General features: G+C 45.0%; 3 protein-coding genes across 3 annotated transcripts; 1 reads left to right on the plus strand and 2 right to left on the minus strand.

Annotated features, from left to right (window-relative positions):
• Positions 1–11226: 11226 nt before the first annotated feature.
• CCR75_009643 (uncharacterized protein) lies at positions 11227–12210 on the minus strand (the record flags this gene model as incomplete). Its single annotated transcript, XM_067967682.1, has 1 exon — positions 11227–12210. The coding sequence occupies one exon, from the start codon at positions 12208–12210 to the stop codon at positions 11227–11229; it is 984 nt and encodes a 327-aa protein (XP_067817018.1).
• A 136-nt stretch (positions 12211–12346) lies between these two features.
• Positions 12347–13531, plus strand: CCR75_009642 (uncharacterized protein; the record flags this gene model as incomplete). Its single annotated transcript, XM_067967681.1, has 1 exon — positions 12347–13531. The coding sequence occupies one exon, from the start codon at positions 12347–12349 to the stop codon at positions 13529–13531; it is 1185 nt and encodes a 394-aa protein (XP_067817017.1).
• A 9061-nt stretch (positions 13532–22592) lies between these two features.
• On the minus strand, positions 22593–22775 carry CCR75_009641 (uncharacterized protein; the record flags this gene model as incomplete). The annotated part of the gene is made up of 1 exon (XM_067967680.1): positions 22593–22775. The coding sequence occupies one exon, from the start codon at positions 22773–22775 to the stop codon at positions 22593–22595; it is 183 nt and encodes a 60-aa protein (XP_067817019.1).
• Between the last annotated feature and the right edge of the window lie 3855 nt (positions 22776–26630).

Raw genomic sequence — 26630 nt, forward strand, 5'->3', positions numbered from 1 at the left:
AGGATGACATCAAATTTGTCATCCAAATCCAGTACGATGAAATCATCATCATACTGTAAATCTCTTAACGTGTAGTGAAATTTCACTACGCGTTTCATCACTGTTATCGATGCGCCTGTCGCTAGACGCACCGTCATCCTCGTTGGAGGGATGTCGCGCTCAATATATTTGAGCCTACTACCCTCTAGTGACTGGCGACGAATAAAGTTATTCGACGCTCCGCAGTCCACTAGGGCTTTAAGTGACAAATCATTTGTCACTTTCAACTTCAAGGTGATGAGGGATACCTCATCACCAGGTGCAGAGACACATAATGATTGTGTGTCTGGAGCAACTTTTGTCAAGAGATTTGCAAATTCTCTTGAGGTTGCTGGATCAGTAGGGCGTTGCGCCCCTACTGACCCCGTCCATTTTTTGGCGGTCCGCCTCGCTGTTGCGATTTCGCAACAACGTCGGATCCGCGACCGTTGCCCTTTTTGGCATACGGTCCAAAATTACGTTCAGTACCTTTAGGTACTGGACGTGGGGCACTACACTCATGAGCGTAATGCCCCAATTTTTGGCAGTGATGGCATTTCTGCGATCGCTTATTGTTAGGAAAGCGAGGTCTCTCGCTTTCGACATAGGAAAGGTCCATGGGTTCTGGACCTCCTAATTCGTGTCGTCTAGGTGGACGATATGATGACGAACTTGCTTGAGCCTGTCTCTAGCTAAAGTCCTCCTGTTCCGCTACGGATATTGCTTCTTCAAGCGTATCCAGTTCCAAGCGGAACAGGTGGGTCTTTACGGGACCATCCGTAAGACCTTGCATGAACACCGTAATCAACGTGTGTTCATGGACAGGTTTATTGCTAATACAACTCGATAAGAGTCGTATGTGCTGGGCATATGCGTGCCCATCACGCTTGCCTTGCTTAAGTTTTAGAAGCTCTGAACGAGCTCTAAACTCAGCCCTTGGTGTTTTAAACGTCTGTTTGAGTCGGGTTTAAAAAACCTTTAGTGACTTAAAGACGTATGGGTCGCGCAACTTGAGGCCCAATGCCAAAGTTTTAGCACGACCTGTCAGATTTTATGAGCGAATGCGATTTGCATTTGCTCGTCGATGATGTGACGTGCCCTTGTGGCATCGTCCAACTCGACAAACTTTTTTAAGAATTAGTCTTTTTCGACTCCCCTATACTTAGAGATGTCAATCTTTAAGGTTTCGGGACGACGCGTGTGCGTCATACCAGGTACAGAGGTCTGTACCTGTTGTAACCTCAACAGTTCTGCCTGTCGAGAGCCTTGCTAATTCAGCAAGGCTGCCTTCTCCTTCATCTCGTCAAGTTTATGTTGTATGGACTTGGCGATGGCTAAATGGAGGCATCTCTGTCCAAACCGGACAGCATGGCCAAGATGGCATCGTTCCCTACGGTCGAACTTATTCGTTCGACCGCACTCCATTCTATGTCACTTAGAAAGGAGTAGCTATCACGCAAAACGTGATGCTTATTCTCACTATCATCTAACATCTCCATGTTATATAGAGAAAATGTGGTCCTTGGACGGACTACAAAGTGCTACCAGGTGTAACGGGGCACTACGACTTGTACTGTTTCAGTACAAGTCCACTTCACACTGCTTCAGTTGTGAGTGGTGCCTTCGTTAGGTGGCGTACACTGTACGTGCAGAGGAAGACTTCTCGTAAGACAAGTTAACTAAAAAGTGTTAAAATGAAAACTGTATTAAATATAGTGAAGTGTCTCTTAATCTATCTTTGCAAATGCTAACTTAACTATAAACTAATACTAAACATGTAAACGAATTCTTATCTCTATCTTATTCGTAACTCTCTTTGATTACTGCTACAGCTGAGTAGTCTGTAGAATAAATAGATATAATGGCCTATACCTATTTATGGATAAGAATTCAGGACATTACTAAATAACGTAATATCCTCCAAATATTATCTACCTTTTAGATAATATATTAATTAACAACCTTTAAGTGTTAATTTCATGTAACGATACACCCCGTTAAACTCTACTTATGGTATAGAGCGTGGTACAGTCCGAGCTTGTGAGTCACAGAGTCGACTGTGACGGGCTATGATGCGCCATAGACCGTATGATTTATTAGACTACGGAGCTTTTTGCAAATATGTTCCATTACATTCTCTTAAAGGAGTCAGCAATATGCTTAGGCACTCAAAATCATGCAGGTGATTTGATCACTGTTCCCTTAGCGAATGGGACTTGTGTCACCGTGCCTAAAGTTTCGATGAGCATAGGTGGGAAGTTTTGTATAGAGAGTATTGAACGCTGTTTGACCCATTTCAGTATTTGAGTCTTTGAACTCGTTGCTTTCAAGACCTGTGCCAAAGCTACACAACACTTTACGTTGGTATAAGCCGCACGATTTAAGTATCATTAATTAGCGCGTCCTGAAATCACACTAAAGAAAGCTGAAGTTGCAGCGTATAAGCAAGAAGTATGCAGATTGAAGCAGGTATTATTAATTTGGCCGTTGTGGTTGCTTAAAGTGCGCAGCAAAGTAGAATTATTGCCAGCTCTTTTTCTTGTCACAGAGGCGGACCATCGCATGCTTCCACGGTATTGTTTCTTTGCTAACCTAATCCAAGTACCCTAGCCTACTCGATACATGAGGCGCCCTTCTCGTAAACTACCAACCACTTCGTGATTCGAGAGGATATCACAGCAAATATGACGGGTCACCCTTTGCTAATACTAATAACAGTACAAGTCAACCTACACTGATTACAGTGAAGGTGGGGTGCCTCGACTACTTCATGTACGCGACGTGCTAAGGAAAATTCTAAGTAGCCTAGAAGTCTTAGCTACTTAAGGTAAATTATAAGGCTTTAGAATATGGAAAAAAAGTAAAACTGTACTAATTTATTAAGCTCCTGCATAACGATCTTCTGTCTACTACTGATTAAATTATGTTAATAACGAACTGTGCATGGCGCCTATCTGCGCACCACATAATCGTATCTTATGACGATTGGCGGGTTCAATCAATAGAAATAATGTCTTATTGCGCCAATGAGAAGGAGCTCCTTGCCATGAAATATGCACTGGCTTAGTTAAGGGTCAATCGCTTGGAAAGAGACCGTTCATTGCTTATGCGGATCATGCGTCTTTACGCACGGCCTTATACAGTCTTCACCTCTCGCAAAGAATGGCGAGATGGTTGTCTTTCCTTGCGGAGTTTAACTTCTTCGTGGAATATAAACCAGGACTACTTAATGTCGTCGATGATGCTCTTGCGCGCCGGCAGGATTTCGAGCCGGCTACGAGAAACAACAGTGAGGATAAGCCTTCTATTGCAACAATAAGTGTTGCGTCGTCAAGTAATGTTGACGACGCTAAAAAGTCTTTTAAGACGATATGGCATTTAGAGGGTTGATGGATTATCTTAAAAATCCATCAAAACAACCCTTCAAAGGATTGTCAAAATTGTATCATTCCGTTGAGGATCGATACACCACTCGCAATGGTTTGCTGTATTACACACCCATTGCTAGCGACACACCTCGTGTCGTCATCCCCACCCATAGCGATCAGCGCTCACGCATCATGTATGACTGCCACAATGCATCAATAAGTGGTCATCGTGGACGTGAAAAAAATTATTCTCACGATAAGCCGCGATTTCTACTGGCCACGCCAGTAAGAATTCGTCCGCAAGCACCTACGTGCTAGCGAAGTTCGTGAGCGACTAAAGCCCAGAACTTCATCCAGTGCCCCGTACAACCTCTGCCTGTCCCGGCAGAGTGTTGCCCCAGTCCGTATCTATGGACTTCGTATTTCCCGAAGACGATCACAAGAATAATGGTATTCTTGTATTTGCTGATCGTTTCAGCAAGATGGTCTATCTTGCTGCAGTCCCGGAGTCATGCAAAGCCGAAGTCTGTGCTCGTGTCTTCGTTGACACGATATTTCGCTCCGATGGGTTACCCCGTAAACTGGCCATAGATCGAAACCCCAGATTCACGGCTAGATTTTGGTAATCTGCGTTTATCTCACTTAAAACATGTTGAAAATGTCAACTTCTGACCATCCTGAAACAGATGTCAGATAGAACGTGCAAATCGTATCTTCAAAGAGATACTTCGCGGTTACGTCAACACTTTTACGAGTTGACGAGAGTTCTTGCCGATGGTGGAATTTTCCACCAATTTTGCAGTGTATGCATCTAAAAAGCATACGTCGCTGATGTGGTCGACAGATAGAAAGTAGAACTCTGACAAAAATGGAAGAGCAAACATTCTTTCATTTAATGTAAGTGACCAAGTCCTACTGCTACGGTAAACCTATAAAGAACGTTTTTAGTGGATGGCTTACGCCATCCACGTATAACCACCTTTTTTTTTCAAAATGACTCGTATTTAAGGGGAGAGGGACTCGCTCGAGTAAAGAACAATCTAGCTCTTGCTCATCACACATACAGTCAATGCGAAGGCACCAATGTTGATTCAATCAACATTGAACTGGACAAACACAGTAATAGCAATTAAGCTATTGCTTACTTTGATATCGATGCTAAAATACTCAGCATCGAAAGTAATAAATATTAGTAACAACAACAGTTGCTCTCACAAAAAAAGTGGTTCACACCAGTCGCACCGAAGACAAAATCAAATCCCAGTCAGCAGCAGAAGTCCTGCTGGCTAGAGAAGCAGTGGTCCGTTTCGTACAGGATTCCACCGCTGATGCGGTGGTCCGAACTCTGACGAAAATGGAAGAGTAAGCATTCTTTCATTTAATATTAACGACCTAGTCCTACAGTCTACGGTAAACCTACCTAAACATGTAGTGGCGAATATGGACAGTAATAAAATACTGCACAGGTATATCAGCCCGTTTCGTGTACTGCACCACAAAGGCAATGCATACACGATCGAGCTGCCTCGCAGGATACGTACACATCCAACGTTTATGTCGGGCGTCTCCGCCCGCACCATAAGTACGAGGCTTCTTCCGTTTCCGAATTAAACCGGTACGGCTTAAGGCATCCGCCAAAGCCTGATGGCTCCAAGCTAAATCCTGATGGTCCCGAGACAGTATGATAGTCTTGGGACAGGGTCTGGGTCTCACAAAACAAACGTTCCATTTCTTTCTCCAAGGATAAAATCTCTTGACGAGCTGTCACCAGCTCGTTTTGAAGAGGCTAATGCGCCCGCTCGTTTGCCAAATCATCAACCGCAACTTGCGCAGAGTCTTTATAACTGGTCACGAGAAACATCGTCGACCGTCGTCGCGAGTTAGCGATGACAACACTGTTCGTGATCAACGTCCTCCCGTAAATAATGGATGACGTCATCCTAATCCCGGTGTTGGATTGAATTCGGCGAATGGGGTGGTCTTGATTTTTTTCTCCCTTCAAATCCCTTGACGGATTCGATTGGTGAAAAGCGTTTCCTAGTTGAACGCTTCTTGAACACCGTAGGGCGAAAAGGGTTCGAACGAGTTACCTCGTTTGATGGCGAGGGTATCCACCCTCGCATAATACCTCGCCCCAACTGATGATGGACGTTCCAGGCCCTGTTCGACAATTCGACGAGACTCATCCTTTTTCAGAGAGGGTCCATCACAGAACGAGCTCTTTCCGCGCTCGTAAGAGAATTGGAGGTTCTCAATCTTTTTGCGCATCTCACAAAAGATGAGCGACCTCCAATGAGGATCCTAAAGGGGGTATGCTTCTTTAGGGGCATGGCCTAAAACATCCAATTTGTCCAGCCAGGCCTCGCGACCTATGCTTTGCATATGTACCATCGTTGCTGGAAAAGCACCGCTGAAGAATTCCGTCTCGTTCCTCACCAGGCTTGTTAAGCCGAGATGAATAAAAAAACGGAATTGGATATCGATCGTTAATCATTCCAAACCAACGAGAAAAGTTGCCATTATAGGGCAACTAGGGTTTCTTTTCGGGAGTGAACCGCAAAGTATTTGCGGTCCCTATCCAGCCGATTCATGTTAACGTTAGCGCTAACATTGCTCCCGGGGTGATCCCTAGAAACACTCCATCCCTGGTGATGCATACTAGCATCGCCTGTAGTATGCTGTTCGAAGTGACCTTAACAATCACTTCGTTCTTGGTGATGCATTCCGACATAACCAGATCTGTGGAGTCATCTCCCATCTCAAGATGACTCTCCATCGAAGGAATCCGACGAGTTAAAGAAACTCGTCATCACCTCTTCGGCTGTCATTTAGAACCCGAACGTTTAACGGACTTGGTCCCATGTGAACTGGAGGCCTTCACTATAGCCACTGAGTGGGACCATTTACCTACAATAAGTGTAGCAGGTGACTTGTCGCCGTCACCTGCACTGGCAGTAACAGGTGATCACCTCCAATGGGAATAGGAGGTGACGAATTCCCCACAGTTGACGCTGGTCCGTGAAGCTGTCAACTTTGCGACCTCGCAAGCACCGCGCATGGGCTTTGATACCATGTGCAAACGAATTGAGTTTTGAACAAAAGCCAATTTTCAAAATATAGGAATTTCAAATAATAATGAAGAGAGACATAATAGTATTCTCTGTCACTCTACATCAGTCACTAAAGTGACTGTTGCTTAAGGATAATTGTGATGTGTCCCGTTACATATTAATTTTTTCCTATAAGAGCAATAATTAATCTTATATCCTCTGCGAGGAAATAAATAAAGAAGTACAAAATAATATTTTTTCTTAATTTTGACTTATTAGTTGCAATATTACCAAATTTGGTAATGCACTCGGTCATTGCGTTCATCTGGTTGAAGTTGACGCGACTGACAGCAGACTACGCGATCTCCGCTGTCTGTGTCATATTGCATTTGACGCACAGCGGTTTGAAAAATCGTTGGCGTCACAGACCACATAAAATGGTCGTTTTTGGTCCGAAATCGCCAGGATTGGCGAATGCATCAAGCTTTGCTTAATACCCTCAAAGGAACGCTGACAATTAGCGTTCCATGAACACTTCCATTGCTGTTCAACAAAGAAGTAAGATGTACTGTCATTTTGGCATGATTGCGCGGGGGTATTTGTGTAAGTTCAACGTGTTACACACGATGCACTTAAGAAGTGGTGTTTTCATTTGCAAGTTTATGCATCCGCATGAGTGTAAGATCATTTCGGTTGTAGGTACGATGTACTTCAACGCCTTTAATTGCTATGAACGAAGACGTCGTCAAAATAACTCGGTGCGAAATTCCGCACCGATCTCAACAGATTGGATTTACATCTGTTGCATGTTGCAGGGGCATTACGAAGCCCCTGTGGCAATAGTAGCTCCTCCCATAGCATCCGGCTTAGGGTGCTTACTACTGTGAACGGGATGTCCTATTCACGCATAAGAATCTGATAGAATCTATCGTCAGATCCATTGACGAAAGAAAAGTACCCTTTGACATACCATCATTGATTATGTCTTTTGTGGTATTGGCGTATGAGCCGGTACCGTTGCAACGTTCAATTTATTGAGAACATACACAATCCACCACCCTCCTGTTGTATTTCGCGCCAAGAAGGTCGGGGAGCTATGTGGAAGGTTGACTTCCCAGAAACCTGCGGTTGAAAGTTCCCAGGTACCTTTGGAAATAAGCTTAAGAGGAAACTGAGACATTGGGTGTTTTTGTAAGCAGCAGAATAAGTGTAGCCGCTTATACACTTGACCTGATAACGCCTCCGAAGTTAACTTCGGAGATAATCAATTGCCAACGCTAGACACAGAACGACTTTTGCGTAATCTGCGTAGTGGCGATAACGAGCAGATCTGCGTATTTGTTACATATGACAAGTACGTGACGGATATTCGGGCAGCAATACTATTTCCTCAGCTCATCGATCGACGAAAGCGTCCTCGATGAAAAAATCGGATGGAACGTTTCCGTCATAATCCTGGGATTCTTTGAAGACAAGTCCTTTATCTAAGGATTTTAAACGAATTCAAGGATGTATTCCCTCAATCCGCACCGTGCGAGTTGCCTAGGGATAGAGGCACTCGACACGAAGTGGACCTGATACCAGGCTCAAAACACCGTGTCATGAAACAATGACCCTTGCATAGTGAACAAGTTTAGCGATTGAAAAATTCTTGGGCGATCGCTTAGCAGCGGGCCACGTGAGGGACTTATATCCGCAAAACCTTGGGAACTTATTACCTCAAGTGTTATCTGGGAAGTACACACTCCAACTGTCTCGAGCTGTGGTTGCGCTACCACAGCGAGATCCTCTACGTTCGACTCTCCAGTCGATCTAGGATTTCGCACTGTCTCTTAAAGACAAGCGTTGGATGTTTTGTTGGAAGTTGCTTTTCCCGCAAGCATCCTTGTTTCGTACTACTCAACTTATTCGAGTGGTCGAACTTCGACGGTGTTTGCGCTTATGCACAGTCGTCGAAATCTTAATCCACAGTGTGATGGGCATTCACAATGAGCTCTTGTGCAGTCATGCAAACGAACGAAGAGGCCATCGCACTCCCTCGTAAGACATCCACACGCTGGTGGACGCTTCAAGACGTTTATCAGATGATCATCTGATGAACGAAAGCCAGGCATCGTCCCGGCTTGATGCTGCCAGTTTCTGCATCGATCGTTCTTTCTGAGCCATGGTAGTCCAAGGATGACATCAAATTCGATGCTGCCAGTTTATTCATCGATCGTACTTTCTGAGCCATGGTAATCCAAGGATGACATCAAATTCATCATCCAAATCCAGTACAATGAAATCATCATCATACTGTTTACCTTTAATGTGTATTGAGTATCAGCTACACGTTTCTTAACCGTTACAGATGCGCCTGTTGCTAGGCGCACTGTCATCCTCGTTAAAGTTATATCGCGCTCAATGAATTTGATTCTGCAATCTTCTAGCGATTGCGTCGAACAAAATTGGTCGACGCCCCACAATCGATGTAGGACTGTAGTGGCAATTGATTTGCGACTATTATTTTCAAGGTGATAAGATTAACACTTCACCTGGAGGAATTACACACAATGTTTGTGTGTGAGGAGCAGCTTTCGTAAGAAAACCTGCGTTGCTGGATCAGTAAGGCGCTCCACAACTGCTGACCCCGACCGTATTTTTAAATCCGCCTCGTCGTTCGGTTTAGCAACAGCGTCGGATCCGCGTCCTCTGCTGTTCCTAGCGGGAGGTCGATCATTTTGCTCAGTGTTTCTAGACTCTGGGCGTGGGGTTCTACGTAGTGGCCCGTCTTGTGACAACGATTGCATTTTTGCAACTTTTTTATGACTTGAAGAGCGAGGTTTCTCGCTCTCCACATACGAGAGGCCCATTAGGTGCTGGACCTCCGTTTTCTTGTCGTCTCGGAGGACGATTAGCTCCAGGATGAACGAAAGCCTGTTAGATCGCTTATTCTAGCGTCTCAAGTTCAAGCTGGAACAGGTGGGTTTTGACAAAACCGTCTGCAAGACCCCTGATAAACACAGTTACCTGCGTTTGTTCATCAATTGGATGACTCACGATACAACTGACCTGGTATTGTGTATGTTGGGCGTAAGCGTGAAGATCACGCTTGCCCTAAATGAAATCCAGAAGTCAGCTAGAGTCCTGAATATGGCGATGGGCGGCTAAAATGTTTTCCTGAGTCAGGTCTTAAAGACCTTATACGACCCAAAAACCAATGGGTCGTGAAGTTTGAGCCCTAAGACTCAAGATTTGGCACGTCTGGCTAAGTTGGTCATGCCAAATTTTACAATCGTCGCATCGTCATCGATGCGGGGAACTTCTATGGCATCGTCGAGTATGACGAACCATTTTAAAAGGGAGTCGCCTTTGACTGCCATAAACTTAGAGATTTTGATCTTCAAACTTTCGGGTCGTCGTGAATGCGTCGGCCCGCTAAAGGCAGATCTTCTAGAAAAATTCAGCTGGCCCTTGGCCATCAACTGGGTTAAACCTTGTATCTTCAGGCTCTTCTTGATCAGTATCTAGCAGCATGTAAACGTTGCTGTCTCAACAGTTTTAATTGTTGAGCGCCCTGTTCTATCAGCATCGCGTGTTGAGAGCCTTGCTGCTGAAGCAAGACTACCTTTTCCGGGTCCCGTCGAGTTCATGCTGTACAACTCGGTTATGGCCGCATGTTGATCGTCCGTGTATAGAGTGAGCAGCATGACGCCAACGGTTGGCCCACCTGCGACCGAACTCATGCGTCCGGTCGCTCTCCATTCAAGGTAACTCAAATACGTAAATTTTTCACGTGTTGCGTGACAGCCTTCTCAAGGGGCTTGGCAGCTCCCTCCTTCTTTATCCAACATGTCAATGTTGGATTGAACGTGCGTAGGCCGTTGAACGGTGTATCAAGGCACCCTTTGCTAATACTGATAACATTACTAGTCAACCTATACTAATTACAGTGAAGCTTGGGTACTTTACGTACACGACGTGCAGAGACCAGGTCTAGGTAGCTAAGAAGTCTTGGCTAATAAAGGCAAAATCGATGGATTTAGAGTGTGGAAAAAAGTAAAACTGTATTAATATATTAAAGCTCTACGTAACGATCTTCTATCTACTACTGACTTTATATTATTAATAGCAAACTATGTATGGCGCCTACTTGTGCATCGCATAATCGTATCTTATGACAATTGGCGGGGTTGAATTAAACTTAAATCAACCAATCAATAGAACTTATGTCTTACTGCGTCATTATTACCAAATTTGGTAATATTGTCAAAATTAATAAAGATAATAGTTCTGTACTACTTTATTTATTTCCTCCCATAGGATATAATATTAATTATTCCTCTTATAGAAAATAGTATTTATGTTTAATGTGTATGGCCGGCCATAGCGGCGGCCAAACAGAAAATTGCCCTAAATTTGCACTATGCCGACCTAACTTCTGCAACCTTCGCCGAGAAGAAATTTGTTTACGAAACGATCATCGACTCATCAAACGCCTAAATTTCTTTCAAGCTTATCATCAACATGAAGCTGTTCACTCAAGGGTAAGATGTTAGCTTGAGCATGCAAAAGGTGCTAATTTTGGCTTTGATATCTATCACCTTCTGCAAATTTAAATGAAATGGCTACATTGTAAAAATTACTCATAGCGGAAGCCATCTATCCTGTTTCGTGTTGCAACAGCCTCCCCCGTCATGCGGTGACTAATCCGCAAGCAGGGCCCTACCTTATATCTTGTTTCAGGCTTCAGCGCTTTGCATTGGCCACAGCATCCATCGGTGCCTACGTCTCTTCTTCGTGTAGCCAACTTATTTGTTCAAATCCAGCTTGAGATAGTCATTGTCAAAGTGGTGCAAACGCACGTAGCCATCTTCTGCACCGGACGCATAGCTTTTGCCGTTTGGGTGAAAGGCAATGGTATTAATGGGTCCAAAGTGGCCCTTCACGCGTCCAAATTCTTCCTGAAGGACCATATGGAAAAAACGAGCCTCGAATTTGCCCACACGACCGGATGTCGTGGTCACACTCATCGCTTCTTGGCCACCTCCTAGCACCACATGCTCTTTAGTGGGCGAGATCGCGGCAGAATTCACGGGACGGTCTGTTTCATATACCTTAAGCACCTTGAGCGTCTCAACGTCCAGCAGCTTGGCTGTATTGTCTTTAGAGGATGTGATAGCAAGCGTCTTGGTCTTATTAAACGCCACATTGGTGATTTCCCCCGTATGAATACTATGACTTTCGAGAAGCTCACCAGTCTTGGGGTCAAACAATTTTATGGAGCCATCTCCACCTGTGGTCATAATGGCTTTATTCAGTGGCATCCAGTACGCACCACTGATACGGCCTTCGTGGCCATGATTTGTGATGGTCAGGATAGGCTCCGCGCTCTGATAATTCAGGTTTTCAGCCAACGCATAGACCATGACAGCCGCCGGCCGATCCGAGAACTTGTCGGCCACGGACACGAAAAATTTGTCGCCCGTACTGAAATTCACACTACGGGCGGGGCCTGTATGTGGGAACGAAAAGAGTTCTTTACCCGTTTGCACGTCCCAAAGCTTAACAGTCGAATCTGCGGCGGCCGTAAGCAAGCGCTCTGAGTGGTAGCTCACGTCGCAGGCCCACACGGCGCCCGAGTGGCCTACGTACGTGCCAATACGCTCGCCCGTGTCGCTGAACCAGAGATTTGGTGTGTGGTCTTTTGCACACGAGAAGAGAAGGTCCCCTTCACGATTATACTTTATCATGGTCAGCGACCGAGAGTGGCCCTTTAGCAGAATTGGACGCATGAATATAACAAGAGGCGGAAGTCGAGTTCGTGCTGTTAAAGTGGCTTTCTGGCCACCAGTGCCAATATTAATTCCTTTCAAATTGTATCCAAATACAAACCTTTGTATCCATTTGTGATTGGAGCTATTTCAGACGATGCATGGGGTGCTGCGGCTGGCACAGCTTCGTTCGACGCGATGGTTCTCCAGCGCATCCACTTTCACGAAGCTAGCGCTTACACAGCAAAATCGAGTCACTTTCCAGGCAGGCGATGCTATGCGGACGGATCTAGTGATTGTGCCCGTGGTTATTTCTGACGATTTTGCTCTGAGCATATCAGACAAGACAACGGATGTCCACAACCTCGTCACGATTAAGCAGGACAACGCAGCACTGCATATTGTCAAACACAGTGTTTCAGATTGTAAACTAGAGTTGCGACTTCCTCAGACGGTATCATTAAATGTGACGGTAGCGAATGGCAGCGTCACGCTCAAGGACAAAATGGAAGGAGATATTAAGGTGGTCATGGGTCGTGGCGATATTAAAGTTGACAAGGTTCGAGGCAGTGACGTAAGCTTCAAGACAAATGGGGGACAGATTCACGTGTTTACGCTCATGGAAGGGGAGACGGTGAGACTGGAGGCATCTGAAAGTATTAATTGTAAACGACTCATGGCAAGAAAAGCAGAAGTAAGATTGGGCAATGGGGAGGCTCTCAGCTCTTCTTTTGGTGCCATTTACGCTGAAACGTGCAACATTATGTCTGCAAATCAATCTGGCCAATCGAAGCTATGTGTTGGCAATGTACATGGCTACCTTCGTGTTTCGAGTGAAGGGCTAGATAGTATTGAAATAGGCAGCGTAAGTGGAACGCTAGAGATGGAAGACAGCGGCCCTGCGTGCCGCGTGAACGCACATTTCGACTCTTGGACAAATGAAGCCTCGAGCAGTGTTCTCGTGAGTGGCGACGTGCGTGTTTCTCTCGAACCAGCGGCAGCGATCAATGTGGAACTTCATGGCAAGGAGATTACTATCAGTAAAGACTGTGTATTTACTAGCAGCGAAAGAGAGCAATTAGAGGAGGATTTTGCGGTTTTTACGGGTAAGCTTTGTGCTCAAGAGAAAGCTATTTTAGCATCATCGGACTCGACGGGCAAGATCAATGTGAAATGTGCCAAGGAAGATGCCATGCGGACGTCGTTCTTTATGAAGGACAGCGTCGCGGACGACACTAAAGACGACAAGACACCACGTCTATTGGTCCATTCGTTACGTGGTAATGTGATGCTTGACCAGCTAAATTGGATGGACAACATTAAGCGTCATTTAAAGCAATAGATGGAAGGGTCCCGTGTATTTATTCTTTTTGTGATTTCTTATTGTGTTCAAAAATGCAACGATCTTTTTCACCTAACAATTATTTGGTTTGATGTAATTTTTACTACGAAGTTACGGCAGCAATTACTTATGTTCACGTGAAAACAATTATTACAACTTTGTCGCTATATAATTGAGCGCGCGCGCAGCTATTGACGCAATAACGATTTTCAGTGATTCCGTCGACTCGTTGGTATGCCTTGCGCTTTCCAAACGGTACACGATATCCCTGTCGACATGTCGATCTGGGCTACTTAACTATGTTAAAAGCTGCCATTTAAAGGTGTGTGGATTACGGATCTGTGACGGGGTGTATCGTTACATGAAATTAACACTTAAAGGTTGTTAATTAATATATTATCTAAAAGGTCGATACTATTTGGAGGATATTACTTTATATAGTAGTGCTCAGAAATCTTATCCATAAATAGGTATAGGCAATTATATCTATTTATCCCGCAGACTAATCAGCTGTAAACGTAAATAGAGAGAGACAGATAAGATTTCAATTGCATGTTTAGTATTAGATTATAATTAGGTTATCATTAAGATAGAAAGAAGAGAGACTTAATTATATTGATACAGTTTTCATTTAACGCTCTTTAAGTTAGTTGTCTTAAAAGAGAGGTCTTTCTCTGCACGTGCTAGTATACGTGCAGTGACGTAAGGCACCACTCGCAACTGAAGCGGTACGAAGTGGACTTGAACTGAAGCAGTTTAAGTCAGTAATGCCCCGATACACCTGGTAGCACTTTGTAGTCCGTCTTAAGACCACAGTTTCATCATCTAACATGGACATGTTGGATGATAGGGAAATACGCATCACGTTTCGCGTGAGAGCTACTCCTTTCTAAGTGACATAGAAAGGAGTGCGGTCGAACGAATAAGTTCGACCGTAGGGAACGATGCCATCTTGGCCATGCTGTCCGGTTTGGACAGAGATGCCCTCCATTCAGTCATCGCCAAGTTCATACAACATGAACTTGACGAGGCGAAGGAGAAGGTAGTTTTGCTTAATAAGCCAGGCTCTCCACAGGCAGAACTGTTGAGGTTACAACAGTACAGACCCCTGTACCTGGGATGACGCACACGCGTCGTCCCGAAACCTTAAAGATTGACATCTCTAAGTATAGGGGAGTCGAAGAAGACTCCCTCTTAAGACAGTTTGTCGAGTTGGACGATGCCAAAAGGGCACGTCACATCGTCGACGAGCAAATGCAAGTCGCATTTGCTCAATCAAATTTGGCAGGTCGTGCCAAAACTTGGGCATTGGGCCTTTAGTTGCGCAATCCATATGTCTTTGGGTCGCTAGAGGCTTTTAAAGCCAGGCTCAAACAGACGTTTGAACCGCCTAGGGCTGGGTTCAGAGCTCGTTCAGAGCTTCTGAAACGCAGGCAAGGCAAGCGTGATATCCACGCTAATGCCCAGCACATGCGACTTAGCGAGTTATATCACGAACAATTCAGTTCATGAACGTACGTTGATTACGGTGTTTTTCCAAGGTCTTATGGATGGTCCCGTAAATATCCACCAGTTCCGCTTGGAACTAGATACGCTTGAAGAAGCAATATCCGTTGCGGAGCAGGAGGACTTTAGCTTGAGACAAGCTTAAGCTAGTTCGTCATCATATCGTCCTGCAAGACGACACGAACTGGAAGGTCCAGAAGCTATGGACCTTTCTTATGTCGGAAGCGAAAAATCTCGCTTTTCAAACAAGCGATTGCAGATATGCAATCGCTGTTAAAAGTTAGGCCACTCCGCTCATGACTGTAGTGACCCACGCCCAGTACCGAGAAGTACTGCACGTAGTTATGGACCAAATGCCAAAAAGGGCAACGGTTGCAGGTCTTACGCTGTTAAAAAACCACAACAGCGAGGCGGACCGCCAAAAGACGGTCGGGGTCATTAGGGGCGCGACGCCCTAATGATCCAGCAACCTCAAGAGAATTTGCAAATCTCTTGACTAAAGTTGCTCCATACACACAATCATTATGTGTATCTGCACCTGGTGATGCGGTATCCCCCATCACCTTGAAGTTAAAAGTGACAAATGATTTGTCAATTAGAGCCCTAGTGGACTGTGGTGCGTCGAATAGCTTATATTCATCGCCAATCGCTAGAGGGTCGTAGGCTCAAATATGCTGAGCGCGACATCCCTCCAACGAGGATGACGGTGCATCTAGCGACAGGCGCATCGATAACAGTGATGAATAGGGTAGTAAGATTTCACTACACGTTTCAAGATATATTGAAGGAAAAATTTGATGACATCCTAAATTTACCTTGGCTTAGAAAGTATGAGCCAAGAATCAGCTGGCAGCATCGATCCGTAAATATGCCTACCACTTGTTCATCAGATCTCCATCTGATGAGCGTCTTGGAGCTTCCACGAGCGTGTGGATGTACTACGAGTGAGTGCGATGGACTCACTTGTGGTACGGTCGTTAATTCGACTGCACAAGATCACAGTGTGATTCATTCACCCTGTGGAGTCAGCTGCCGGCGGTTGTGCGAGTGCACAGGCAGCGCCGAAGATCCACCACTCGAATAAGTCGAGAAATTGAGACATGAATGTAAGCCTGTCGGGCGACATTCAAGGAAGATACCAGCTGTCCAAAAGGGACAACACGATGACCCTAGGTCGAGTTCAGAGTCGACCGTAGAGAACGTGACTGTGATAGCGCAATCACAGTCGGAAGACGTTGAGGGAATAAGTTCCCACGTACTTGAGGAGAAATCTTCTCAAATGGTTAATGCTGAAGTGACTAGACTTCAGCATCTCGAGAGATTGTTTCCTCGGCATCCTGTGGAAATAGGTCACAGGAAGAAACCGAAGTATTGAATGTCTTGGTTAATGAAGGATCAAGAGTAGGCGCTTATACTCTTGATCTGTATGCGTCTCCGAAGTTTACTTCGGAGATAACTCAATTACCGACCCTAGAACCCAAGCAGTTCTTGAGATATCTTCATTGTGGTAGAATCAAGCAGATCTGCGTACTCGTCACAGAGGACGAATACGTAACCGATATACGGTCAGCGGTAATTTTTGCAGAGAACGAATGGGTTCTCAGCAGCTCATCGTTGGACGAAAACGTCCTCGATATGAAGACTCGGATTAAAAGATATACTACTCAATCCTGGGAGTCACTTAAGACAAATCCTTTATATAAACATTTTATTGAATTTAGAGATGTATTCCCTGAAGTAAATCCACTCGAGTTGCCTAAGAATAAAGGCATTCGACACATGAGATCGAGCTCAAACGGGGCTCGCAGTACTGTGTCATGAAGCAGTGGCCACTGCCTCGTGAACAAGTACTTGCGATCAATGAATTCTTTATTGATTAATTAAAAATCGGCCCATGTAAGGGAAATCATCCTCCCCACATAGCTCTTCGACCTTCTGTGTGCGAAAGGCCACAAAAGGTTGGCGGATTGTGCACGCATTCCATAAACTGGATGCTGCAACGGTACCGCTCAAACGCCGATACCTTGAAAAACCGTAATCATAGATGATATGTCTAAGAGTACCATGTTTTCGTCTATGGATCTGATGGATAAATTTTTTCAGATCCTTATGCGTGAACGGGACATCCCATTCACAGCAGTGAGCACTCGCAGCGATATGCTCTGGGAATGGCTAGTAATACCACAGGGGCTTAGTAACGACCCTGCATCATTCAACAGATGCGTAACGAATCTGTTGAAACCGGTGCAAGAGTTCGCTCCGAGTAATTTTGACGATGTATTCGCCCATAGTCAGGCTATGGACGGAAGGACGGACGTGGAATTTCCTAAAATTCACATTCGTCAAGTCCTTACATCTATGCGAAAGCATAAGTTGTACGCAAATCTCAAGAGGCGTATATTCGCTGCAATCGAAATGCCACCTCTTGAGTGCATCGCCGGTAAACAAGGTGTGCGTCCCGATCCCGAGAAGATCAAGGCAATCACCGACTAGCCAGCTCTATTCGATGTCTAGGGATTGAGGAAGTACCTTGGGCTAGCGGCGTTCTTGCTCACGCAATTATGCCAAGGTGACAGTTCATCTCTTAAAAAAGACGATAAATAGTTATCGAACGCTGATTGTCAACGTTCATTTGAGGGCATCAAGCAAATCTTGATGCAATCGCCCATCTTAGCGATTGAGGATCAAGACAGACCACTCCATATGGTCTGTGACGCCAGCGATTTTGCAATCGGCTGTTTGTTAATGCATTACGATACGGACGGTGCGGAGCGCGTTGTCAGTTACCAATCGCGTCAGATGCAACCAGCTGAACGCAACTACCCATTACATGACGAGGAACATCTTGCCATGAATTATGCACTGGCTAAATTTAGAGTCTATTTCCTCGGAGATAGACCTTTCATCGTATATACGGATCATGCGTCATAACGCATCGGCCGAAAACAGCCCACACCTTTCGAAAAGAACGGCGAGGTGGCTATCCTTCTTTGCGGAGTATAATTTATTCGTAAAATATAAACCAAGACAAATTAATGTCGTAGCTGATGCGTTATCACGCCGACCCGATTTTGTGTCGGCAGTGCACTCCAACAGTGAAATAATCCCACTGTTGCAACACTCATTACAAGTGTCCCATCGTCAACTCTGGTTGATGACATAAAGTAAGTCTACATAGAAGATCAAAACCTTTTGTGCTTACTGGATCATCGGATGAATTTCATCTAATAAATATTTTAAAGATTTACCGGCTTTATTTCAATTCGTCATCCGATCGATACACAACACACAACGGCTTACTGGACTACACAGCCGTTGCCGGCGACACTCCACGTTTCGTCGTCCAAACTCAGAATGATTTGCGCTTGCGCAGCATATATGAGTGACACGATGCACCAACAAGTGGGCATCGTGGGCGTGAGAAATTTATCTCACAGAAGGTCACGACTTTTACTGACCCCACCAGTATCAGTACGTGCGCAAGTATATTCGTGCTTGCGACATGTTTCAACGGGTAAAGGCTAGCCCTTCATCCCGTGCACCTCTCCAACATCTACTACTTCGGGCAGAATGTTGTCAGTCCGTATCTATGGACTTCGTCTTCGGATCTCCCGAAGACGATCACAAAACAATGGAATCCTTGTTTTTGTAGACAGATTCAGCTAGATGGTACATACCAGAGTCGACCACGGCTTCGGGCTATGCCCGCGTCTTTATTGACACAGTATTCAGACTGCACAGCTTACCCCGTAAACTGGTCTCCGATAAAGATCCACGGTTCATGGCGGAGTTTTGGCAATCCGTGTACCATCTCTCAGAACACGGATGACTATGTCAACTTCTGATCATCCAGAGACAGATGGTCAGACGGAACGTATAAACCGCGTCGTTGAAAAGATACTTCGAGGTTACGTCCTTAGAGCGAGTTTTTACCGATGGTCGAATTTGCCATTAATAATTCGGTGCATGCGTTAACAACGCATACACCGTTCTTTATGAATGGTTTACGCCATCCACGCATACCCACCCAATAAGAGGAATCCTTTAGATTAAGGGGGGGGGTTGACTCGCACGAGCAAAACCATTTCTGGCTCAAGCTCGTCACGCGTCGAATTTACCAACGACGCCAACGACGTCGATATCGAAGTAATCAACATCGAAAGAGAGAAACTCAGTGATAGTAATGACACTATTGTTCCATAAAAAATAAATTATTACCAGCGAGGAATTCCTCGCTAAAGTCGGGAAAGTTCTCATGGCAGTGCGCACAAAGCGCACTGAAAAGGACAAAGCAAATGAGTCAGCAGAAGAATTTCTGCTGGCTCGAGAATCAGTAGTCCGTTTCGTGCAGGATTCCAATGCTAACGCAGTGGACCGACAGAAACGAAATGCAGACAAACATGGAAGAGCAAACGTTCATTCAATTAAAATTAATGATCTAGTGCTACTCTCTACGGTAAACTTTCCTAAGCGATTAGTCACTAATGTGGGTAGCAGTTATCTACTACCCAAGTTCATTGGCATTTTCCGTGTACTGCATCGCAGAGGCAATACGTACACAATAGAATTGCCACGTAGGATGCTTTCGCATCCTACGTTTTATGTTGGTCTGCTCGCCCGTACCATCATAACGCGGTTTCTTCCGAGGACGGATCTGCCCACCCTTACAAGAATCCCCAAAAGATTCTTGTGTTCACAAATTAAATTCACACGTTGAATCAGGAGTTTCTCATGTCGGTTCCGAAGACCTTAAAACCGCGATGAGCTGACGACGGCTCAGCACGAAGTCTGTAATATTTCCTTCGTACTCCAACATGGAGTACGCACGCTTCGAACGGTCTTCCAACCCGTCGATATAGTGAGCCTGGACCGTCTGCACCAACGAGCGACGCTTGCCGCGCTCGTGATCAAGACCCTTCTCCAAATCATGGAGGAAGTGATCGAATTTGTCAATCTTCGACATTAGATCCGACACACGGTTCGAGATCTAATTTTCCCTCCACCACCACAACCATTGGTGGATTCCCTCGGTGGTCAACGTTTCCTTGTGGAACGTATCTAGAACCACCGTGATGTGAAGGGGCAGCGAACGAGTTATCTTGTTTGCTGGCGTGGTTATTTACCTTGACATGACAGCTGGGAGCCTCGTTCCTAGCTGGTTGCTGACGTTGTGGGCCTCGTCCATCAATATGACGAGACCCATCCGATGGTTCAGAAGGCCCATCGGATAAAATGCGCCTCTGGCGCTTGTAAATCGATTGCAAAACGTCAATCGCATCGTGCATCTCGATAGAGATGTGCACCCTTCCCCAGGGCGAAAAGAGAATAAACATCTCTTTAGACTCGTGTCGCGGTGTCAACAGAAAATGAACGGGGATAACCCAACATAAGGTATGGAAGTCCTGCCTCACGAGACAGCCGATGCAGTTTAAATCTTGCTCCGGTTGAAAGTTCGTTTTCTTAACATAAAGCGAATCGCGATAAGTCGTTGAAGCCAGGCTTCACGTTCAATGTCTTTGACATTGCGAATAAAGGCGTTCCAGGCTTGAATCAACGAGCTTTTTGTTTCGCTTGTTGTAACCAATATACCATCGATGCTCAAGAAAAACGTCGAGATAAAAATCCTACTCAGCGCGAAAGTTCTTCGCGCTAAAGTCAAGGCCAAGTAGCTTTATCGCAATAAATAAGGGATATTCATTGTTATGAGTAGTCTCTCCAGACAAGCTACTGAGTAGCCGCTCGGGCAAAAGCCACGGCTTCTTTTTAGGGAAAAGAAAAGACATATTAGTGTCTACGATCCCCTGAGTGGTATCCACTTAAGCAGGGTACCACAAGAACTTTAATTGCGATGGCTTACGCCATCGACATCACCACGCACAGATAAAAGTGCGGGTGATCGCACGGGAGATGCTGCTGGCGATGGGGAATCATTCTCATCGTCGGAACCAAACATGCTATAGCGAACGCTATTAGCACGACTATCCGATTGAGGCCCCTTATTCGAAGGCTCATAATTAGCTGCCTGACGATAATCAGGCGATTTTTCTGCTCTCCCGAGCCGGCCATCTCGTCCGACTTGCATTCATAGTCGAACTTCAAAATGGAATCGCATTCACGTGGTGATTCACCACGAGTATTCGCACCATTTAGTAATGCGGAAGAAGATGATATTACGGCAGACGAATTGTCTGCCGCAAAACACAATAATGCGTGGCCCGCGGCTGCATGTACCGCAGCCAAGGGCTCCGCATTGTTTCGCTGACCGCATTTACCCGTTAACCATGCGATAAAATTGAAAAGATGGTTCTGACTAATTAACATCGTTTTCAATTAAGTGGACTCATTGTGACTACTCCTCTCAATGACAGTCAGATTGATTGTCGATTATGGTGGAAGTCATGTAAGGGGGTCTATCGTTACATTAATTTGACACTTAAAGGTTGATAAAAGATATATTATTTAAAAGACAATTAATATTTTGGGAATATTACTCGACATAGTAATATTCGAAAAGCTTATTCATTGGTAGATATAGGTCTTTATATATACTTGCTCCACGGTCCAGTCAGCACTAGACGCGCAAAAAGAGAGATGATTTAACTTTCATATATAATTTAATTAGTAGAAAAAAGATAGAAACAGAAGAACTTAACTCTACTAAATACAGCTTACTTTTAATCCTCTTCAGTAAAAGTGTCTTAAAGAAAGTTTCCCTCTGCACGTACTAGTCTACGAGAAGTGACGTGTGGCACCACTTGCCTTGAAGCAGTGCGAAGTGGACTTGAACTGAAGCAGTACAAATCGTCAGTGCCCCGTTACATTTGCACAACTCACTGTTGATACAAATCTTGGTTAGCGCGATGTCACACTCTTTAAAGCTAAGCACTTGCTGAAACGGGATGTCCGGTTTACTATAATACTATGGCCACAGTCAAAACTACCACGGCCACAGATAATTCATCTAGTCAATCACCTCACCAAAATTTTCGATTATACAAAAGGGCGCTAGAGCAATTTATGGTCGGCGTTAAAATGTGCGTTGAAATATATTTTCCTGCATCATTGTCACTGGGAGTGACATGTAACGTTTGGAATGTAGGAAAATATAACAACGGTCAGAGCACGAAAAGGTAAATTTGAGAGTAGATTATGTATTGCTTGATCGAACGCATGCGATCTTAATTTGCCTTGACTTCTCGAGGCCACGCGTTCGCGAAACTCCCTAAATCTGTACATCCGACTGCTCGCGCGAGACTGCTCCCAAGAGTTGGCTTCCAACTCAGTATACACCCCACGTTTTAAACACTCCTTTCCGACTCGTAGGGGAGGCAAGTGGTATAAAAAAAGGCATTTATGTGGTGCCCACCTTGGCACGCATCTCAAGCGCAAGAGGATATGGCAATACCTTCGTGAGAAGGTCTGCTAACATGTTTCGAGACTTGACGAACTTGGCTTCGCGACTTCTTTCGCAGCGTAGACTCGCAAAAGCGTAGGTTTGACGTCCACATCCTTCGCACTAGTCGAGTTGCGTGCTTTCAATTTGCTTCATAGCCGCCTAATTAAGCATGGTGGGTACAATCGGCGTTTGACTTGTAATTTTTAGCTCAGTAAACAACTCCCTGAGTCCAAACGCTTCTTGCCCTCCTGCAGCCGCACTGACAAACTCTGCTTCTGCTGTTGAAGTCGCAATCGCAGATTGCTTCTTGCAGTGCCATCCAACGATTACTCCACTGACCATGGTGATAGCCGCGCTTTCCAACTTACGATTTTTGCGTCACCACCGAAGTCTCCGTCCGTATAGCATTGTATACGGATTGAAATCTTGGGCCCTTCATCCACTTGCAGGTGCAAATTAATCTCTTGAGTACCAATTAAATATCGAGAATTTTTTTTAGCCAAGCGCAATCTTGTAGCATTGGCGCGTGACTCTGTGCACTGCGAAGCCGATGTCAGGTCAAGTACATCGAGCCACTTAGAGTAGATTCACGACTAAGGACTGCAAGTCTCGGATGCTTAAAAGTTCAGGCGCACTCCTCGAGCATACGGGTAAAGCTACAGCATCTTCCAGGCTTGACTCCTCCTCTTCAATCGGTGGTCGCACCGTTTTTTTCTTAAAGCCAAAACGGGTCAGCATCTCGGCTACAGAGTGTTTCTGATTTAATGCGTATGTCAATTAATCTGGTTCAACTTGCATGCCGAGAAATTTAGATACTTCGCTCAGGTCTTTTAACTCTAGAACCAGCATGTAATGAGGCACACATCGGTTAAAGAATCGTTGTTATGGTAATTTACTTTATGGGTAAAATACCATTTCATCTAATTTTAAAAGAGTTAGTTACTTATATCCCATTTAATATGGGTAATAAATGTGAAATTTAAATCTGGCGGCCGAAATCTATTTTTTATTTAGCTAGGGTAAGGTGTTTGATTAAATGATTGAATAAAGTGCAGTTCCCCTTCTGATCTTAATGCGTTTAGTGCCTTCCTAAGGCTTGCGCATTGATCTGTAAGAGATAGAAGCCTTACTAAGGTATGTCCTTTGGGCACTAGTTGCAACTTGGTTCTACGAACCCCAGAATTCCTTGAACTAGGATTTCTTTAGCTTTAATAGCTTGTACAACTCCCTGAGTTTTTAAACCCATTAGTTCAATAGAACTAAGTGACTCTTTGAGTCTGAAAGTCTTCCTCTGACTTTAGGAGCGAGGTAGTTCCGCTGCACCTGGTAGCACTTGTAGTCAATCTACGCTTGAGTCTTTACAAGACTAATTTCTCACGAAAATGGAAGAGGTTCCAAAATTATCAGAAGCGCATCGCGCCGCTTATGACAACGTCAAAACCTTTCTCGGGCTTGAGTACGTGGAATTTATTATTTCCTAGAGACCAGAGGTCCTGTATGCAAGACTTGATGCCTTCATGCGGTACGAAGCCTCCCGGATCGATCAGGTACAGAACCATTTAGCGGCATCTATGCCAGCCCGGTCTATCTCTGTACCTGACTTAGAGCCGAGGGCTCGCCCTCTAACTGTAAATGTGAAAACATTTAGGGGAAAAGAGGGAGAAAATCTTTTTTTATTATTAAGCAGATGAAAATGTCCATTGATTCCGCCTTGTTCTTAACAGAACGACAAAAGGTGGCTATGGCCATTTCCAAACTTGGAGGTAGAGCCATGGAGTGGGCACTATCGTGCAGCACGTCCATAACGACGCTTTTCCCTCATGGGATTCGCTGAAACAGCAAATGACGAGCATGTTTGCACCGCCTGATCAGGATTTTCGCATGCGAGCACGGCTCCCAGCGACTCGACAGGGTAAAAGAACCCTAGGGGACTTTGTCCGGGAGTTGAAACTCTCACTGCATCTATGCATCAAGACCTGGTGCAAGAAGCAATTGTAGTGACCATCTTTATGGGGGTCTCATATGAGGGCGTTGCCCGGGCGGAATTGTTCCGATCTAATCCGGCTACGTTCGAAGAGGCAGTTGCCATAGCGCTACGCGTCGAGTTTGACTTTAAGTCTGCTCGCGTTAGCACGCCTGTTTACCGAACTAACTCTTCCAGCACATGGGTTCCGTCTAATAGAGCGGAACCTATGGATTTAAGCCTCGTTGAGGAAGGAGAAGAGGCTCTTCAAGCTGTGGAACAGCATAAGACCATCCGTAGATGTTATATGTGCGGAAGCACGAAACATTTATGCCCTGTCTGCCCTCTTCGAAATTCGTGTAAAGCTCGAAAGAGCTCCACTTCCGACCTATACCAGAGATCTGATACGGTGCGGGAAAACGTCGATACCCACTAGGTGCGGGGCATTCTACTGGGGAAGACCTAGGCTCTGCTGAACCTCCAGAAGGTGAGAATAAGCAGAACCTAGCCTCAATTATTACCTCCAGGAGGTGAGAATATGCAGAACCTAGCCTTGGTGCTTAATGGCACGGGGCGAGAGTACAAGCCTGGCTTGCTAGTCGCTCAAGCGACTGTAAAGGGCTTTGATAAGCCGTGGTCAATTTTAATTGACTCAGGAGCGTCTTGCAATTACGCTGGACGCCATTCCCTTGTAAGAAGTCAACAATACGTTGAGGCGCTTAGAGCGCGTGAAGGTGATACAATCACTGTTCGCTTAGCGACTGGGACTTGTGTCACTGTAAAGTTCCATTGAACTTAGGTATAAAGTTTCTGGACTTTGACAGTATGGAATGCAGTCTCGTCCTTATTTGGATTGGAGATATGATTTCTCATCTTGGTATGGCCTGGCAAGAACACAATGAGTCATGGATCGATTGGAGGTCTAAGCCCTTAGGCGCCATGCGCAATGTTTCTAGCAAATTTTGGAGAGTCCTGAACCCTTTTTTGCTAGGCAACAAAGCGCTATTGGCGCATCATTGAAAGAGTCTGTCAGTATTTTAGACATTGGAATATCTGAATTAATAAAATCTCATGTTAAAAACATTAATTCTGAGCCCGGCTCAGCAGAAATAAGTGGAACGGGACGTACTCCGTCGAGTGACTTTCGTATAATAACGATTCACTAAATGCTGAAAGCATCGTTGGCCTAAGGCCGAATCATCAAGGCTGCAATATCCCTGAGATACGTGAAGTGGCACGTCTAAGTGCACCAAGTATGATCGGCCGAGGTAGCATCATACTGAGTGTCAGTGGTGACACTTTTGGCGATTTGCCAGGACCTCAAGGGTGCAATATCTCCCTGAGATACGTGGAGTGGCACGTCTAAGTCCACCGAGTGTGGTCGGCCGAGGTGGCACCATACTGAGTGTCAATAGTGACACTATTAGCGGTTCACCAGGGCATTTTGGGTCAAACCCTCCTAATGCATGTGAAGCGACACGCAAACGTTCGCTGGATAAGAAAGTTGAGTTACTTAACTCCTTGTCGAATGTCAAATTAGACACCATGTCTTGTATAGAACCAATACAGGCTGGAAAACCCGGGTACGTGAATGTCTCGGCCTCTAAGAGGCGTATTGTCTCCACTCCAAATCAGGGTGGACACAAAGCGTGTATTATGCCAGATATAAATCTGGCGGCCAAAATCTATTTGAATTAGCAAGAGTAAAAAGGCATTTAGATTTAAATAATTTGATTGAATTCAGCCTTCCATGTGATCTTAAAGCGTTAAGTGTCTTCCTAAGGCTTGCGCATTGATCTGTAAGAGATAGAAGCCTTACTAAGGTATGTCCTCTTGGGCACTAGTTACCACTTGGTCCTACGAACCCTTTGAATCACTTGAACTAGGGTTCCTTAAGCTTTAACAGCTTGTACGACTCCCTGAGTTGTTAAACTCATTAGTTCAATAATACTTAGTGACTCTCTGAGTCTGAAAGTCTTCTTCTGACTTTAGAAGCGAGGTAGCTCCGCTACACAGCATGTCAGTAAAGAAAGCGTGCACGCGCTCAGTGCTTGTCCCGGAGACTAAAAACCATCACCGTAAGCTCCACTAACGATTGTTCCGCCTGAATCCACCTTGTAAAATATGCAAGAGTCCGTTTTGCATTGAACGAACTTAGCTGAGAAGAGTCGTTTGAACTAGTTGGTGCCGTAGACGACCAGATTTTTAAGACCAAACAGAATTCTTGCGAGGTG

This window comes from Bremia lactucae, linkage group LG14, assembly GCF_004359215.1.
Source record: "Bremia lactucae strain SF5 linkage group LG14, whole genome shotgun sequence".
In the NCBI taxonomy this organism is placed as follows: domain Eukaryota; phylum Oomycota; class Peronosporomycetes; order Peronosporales; family Peronosporaceae; genus Bremia; species Bremia lactucae.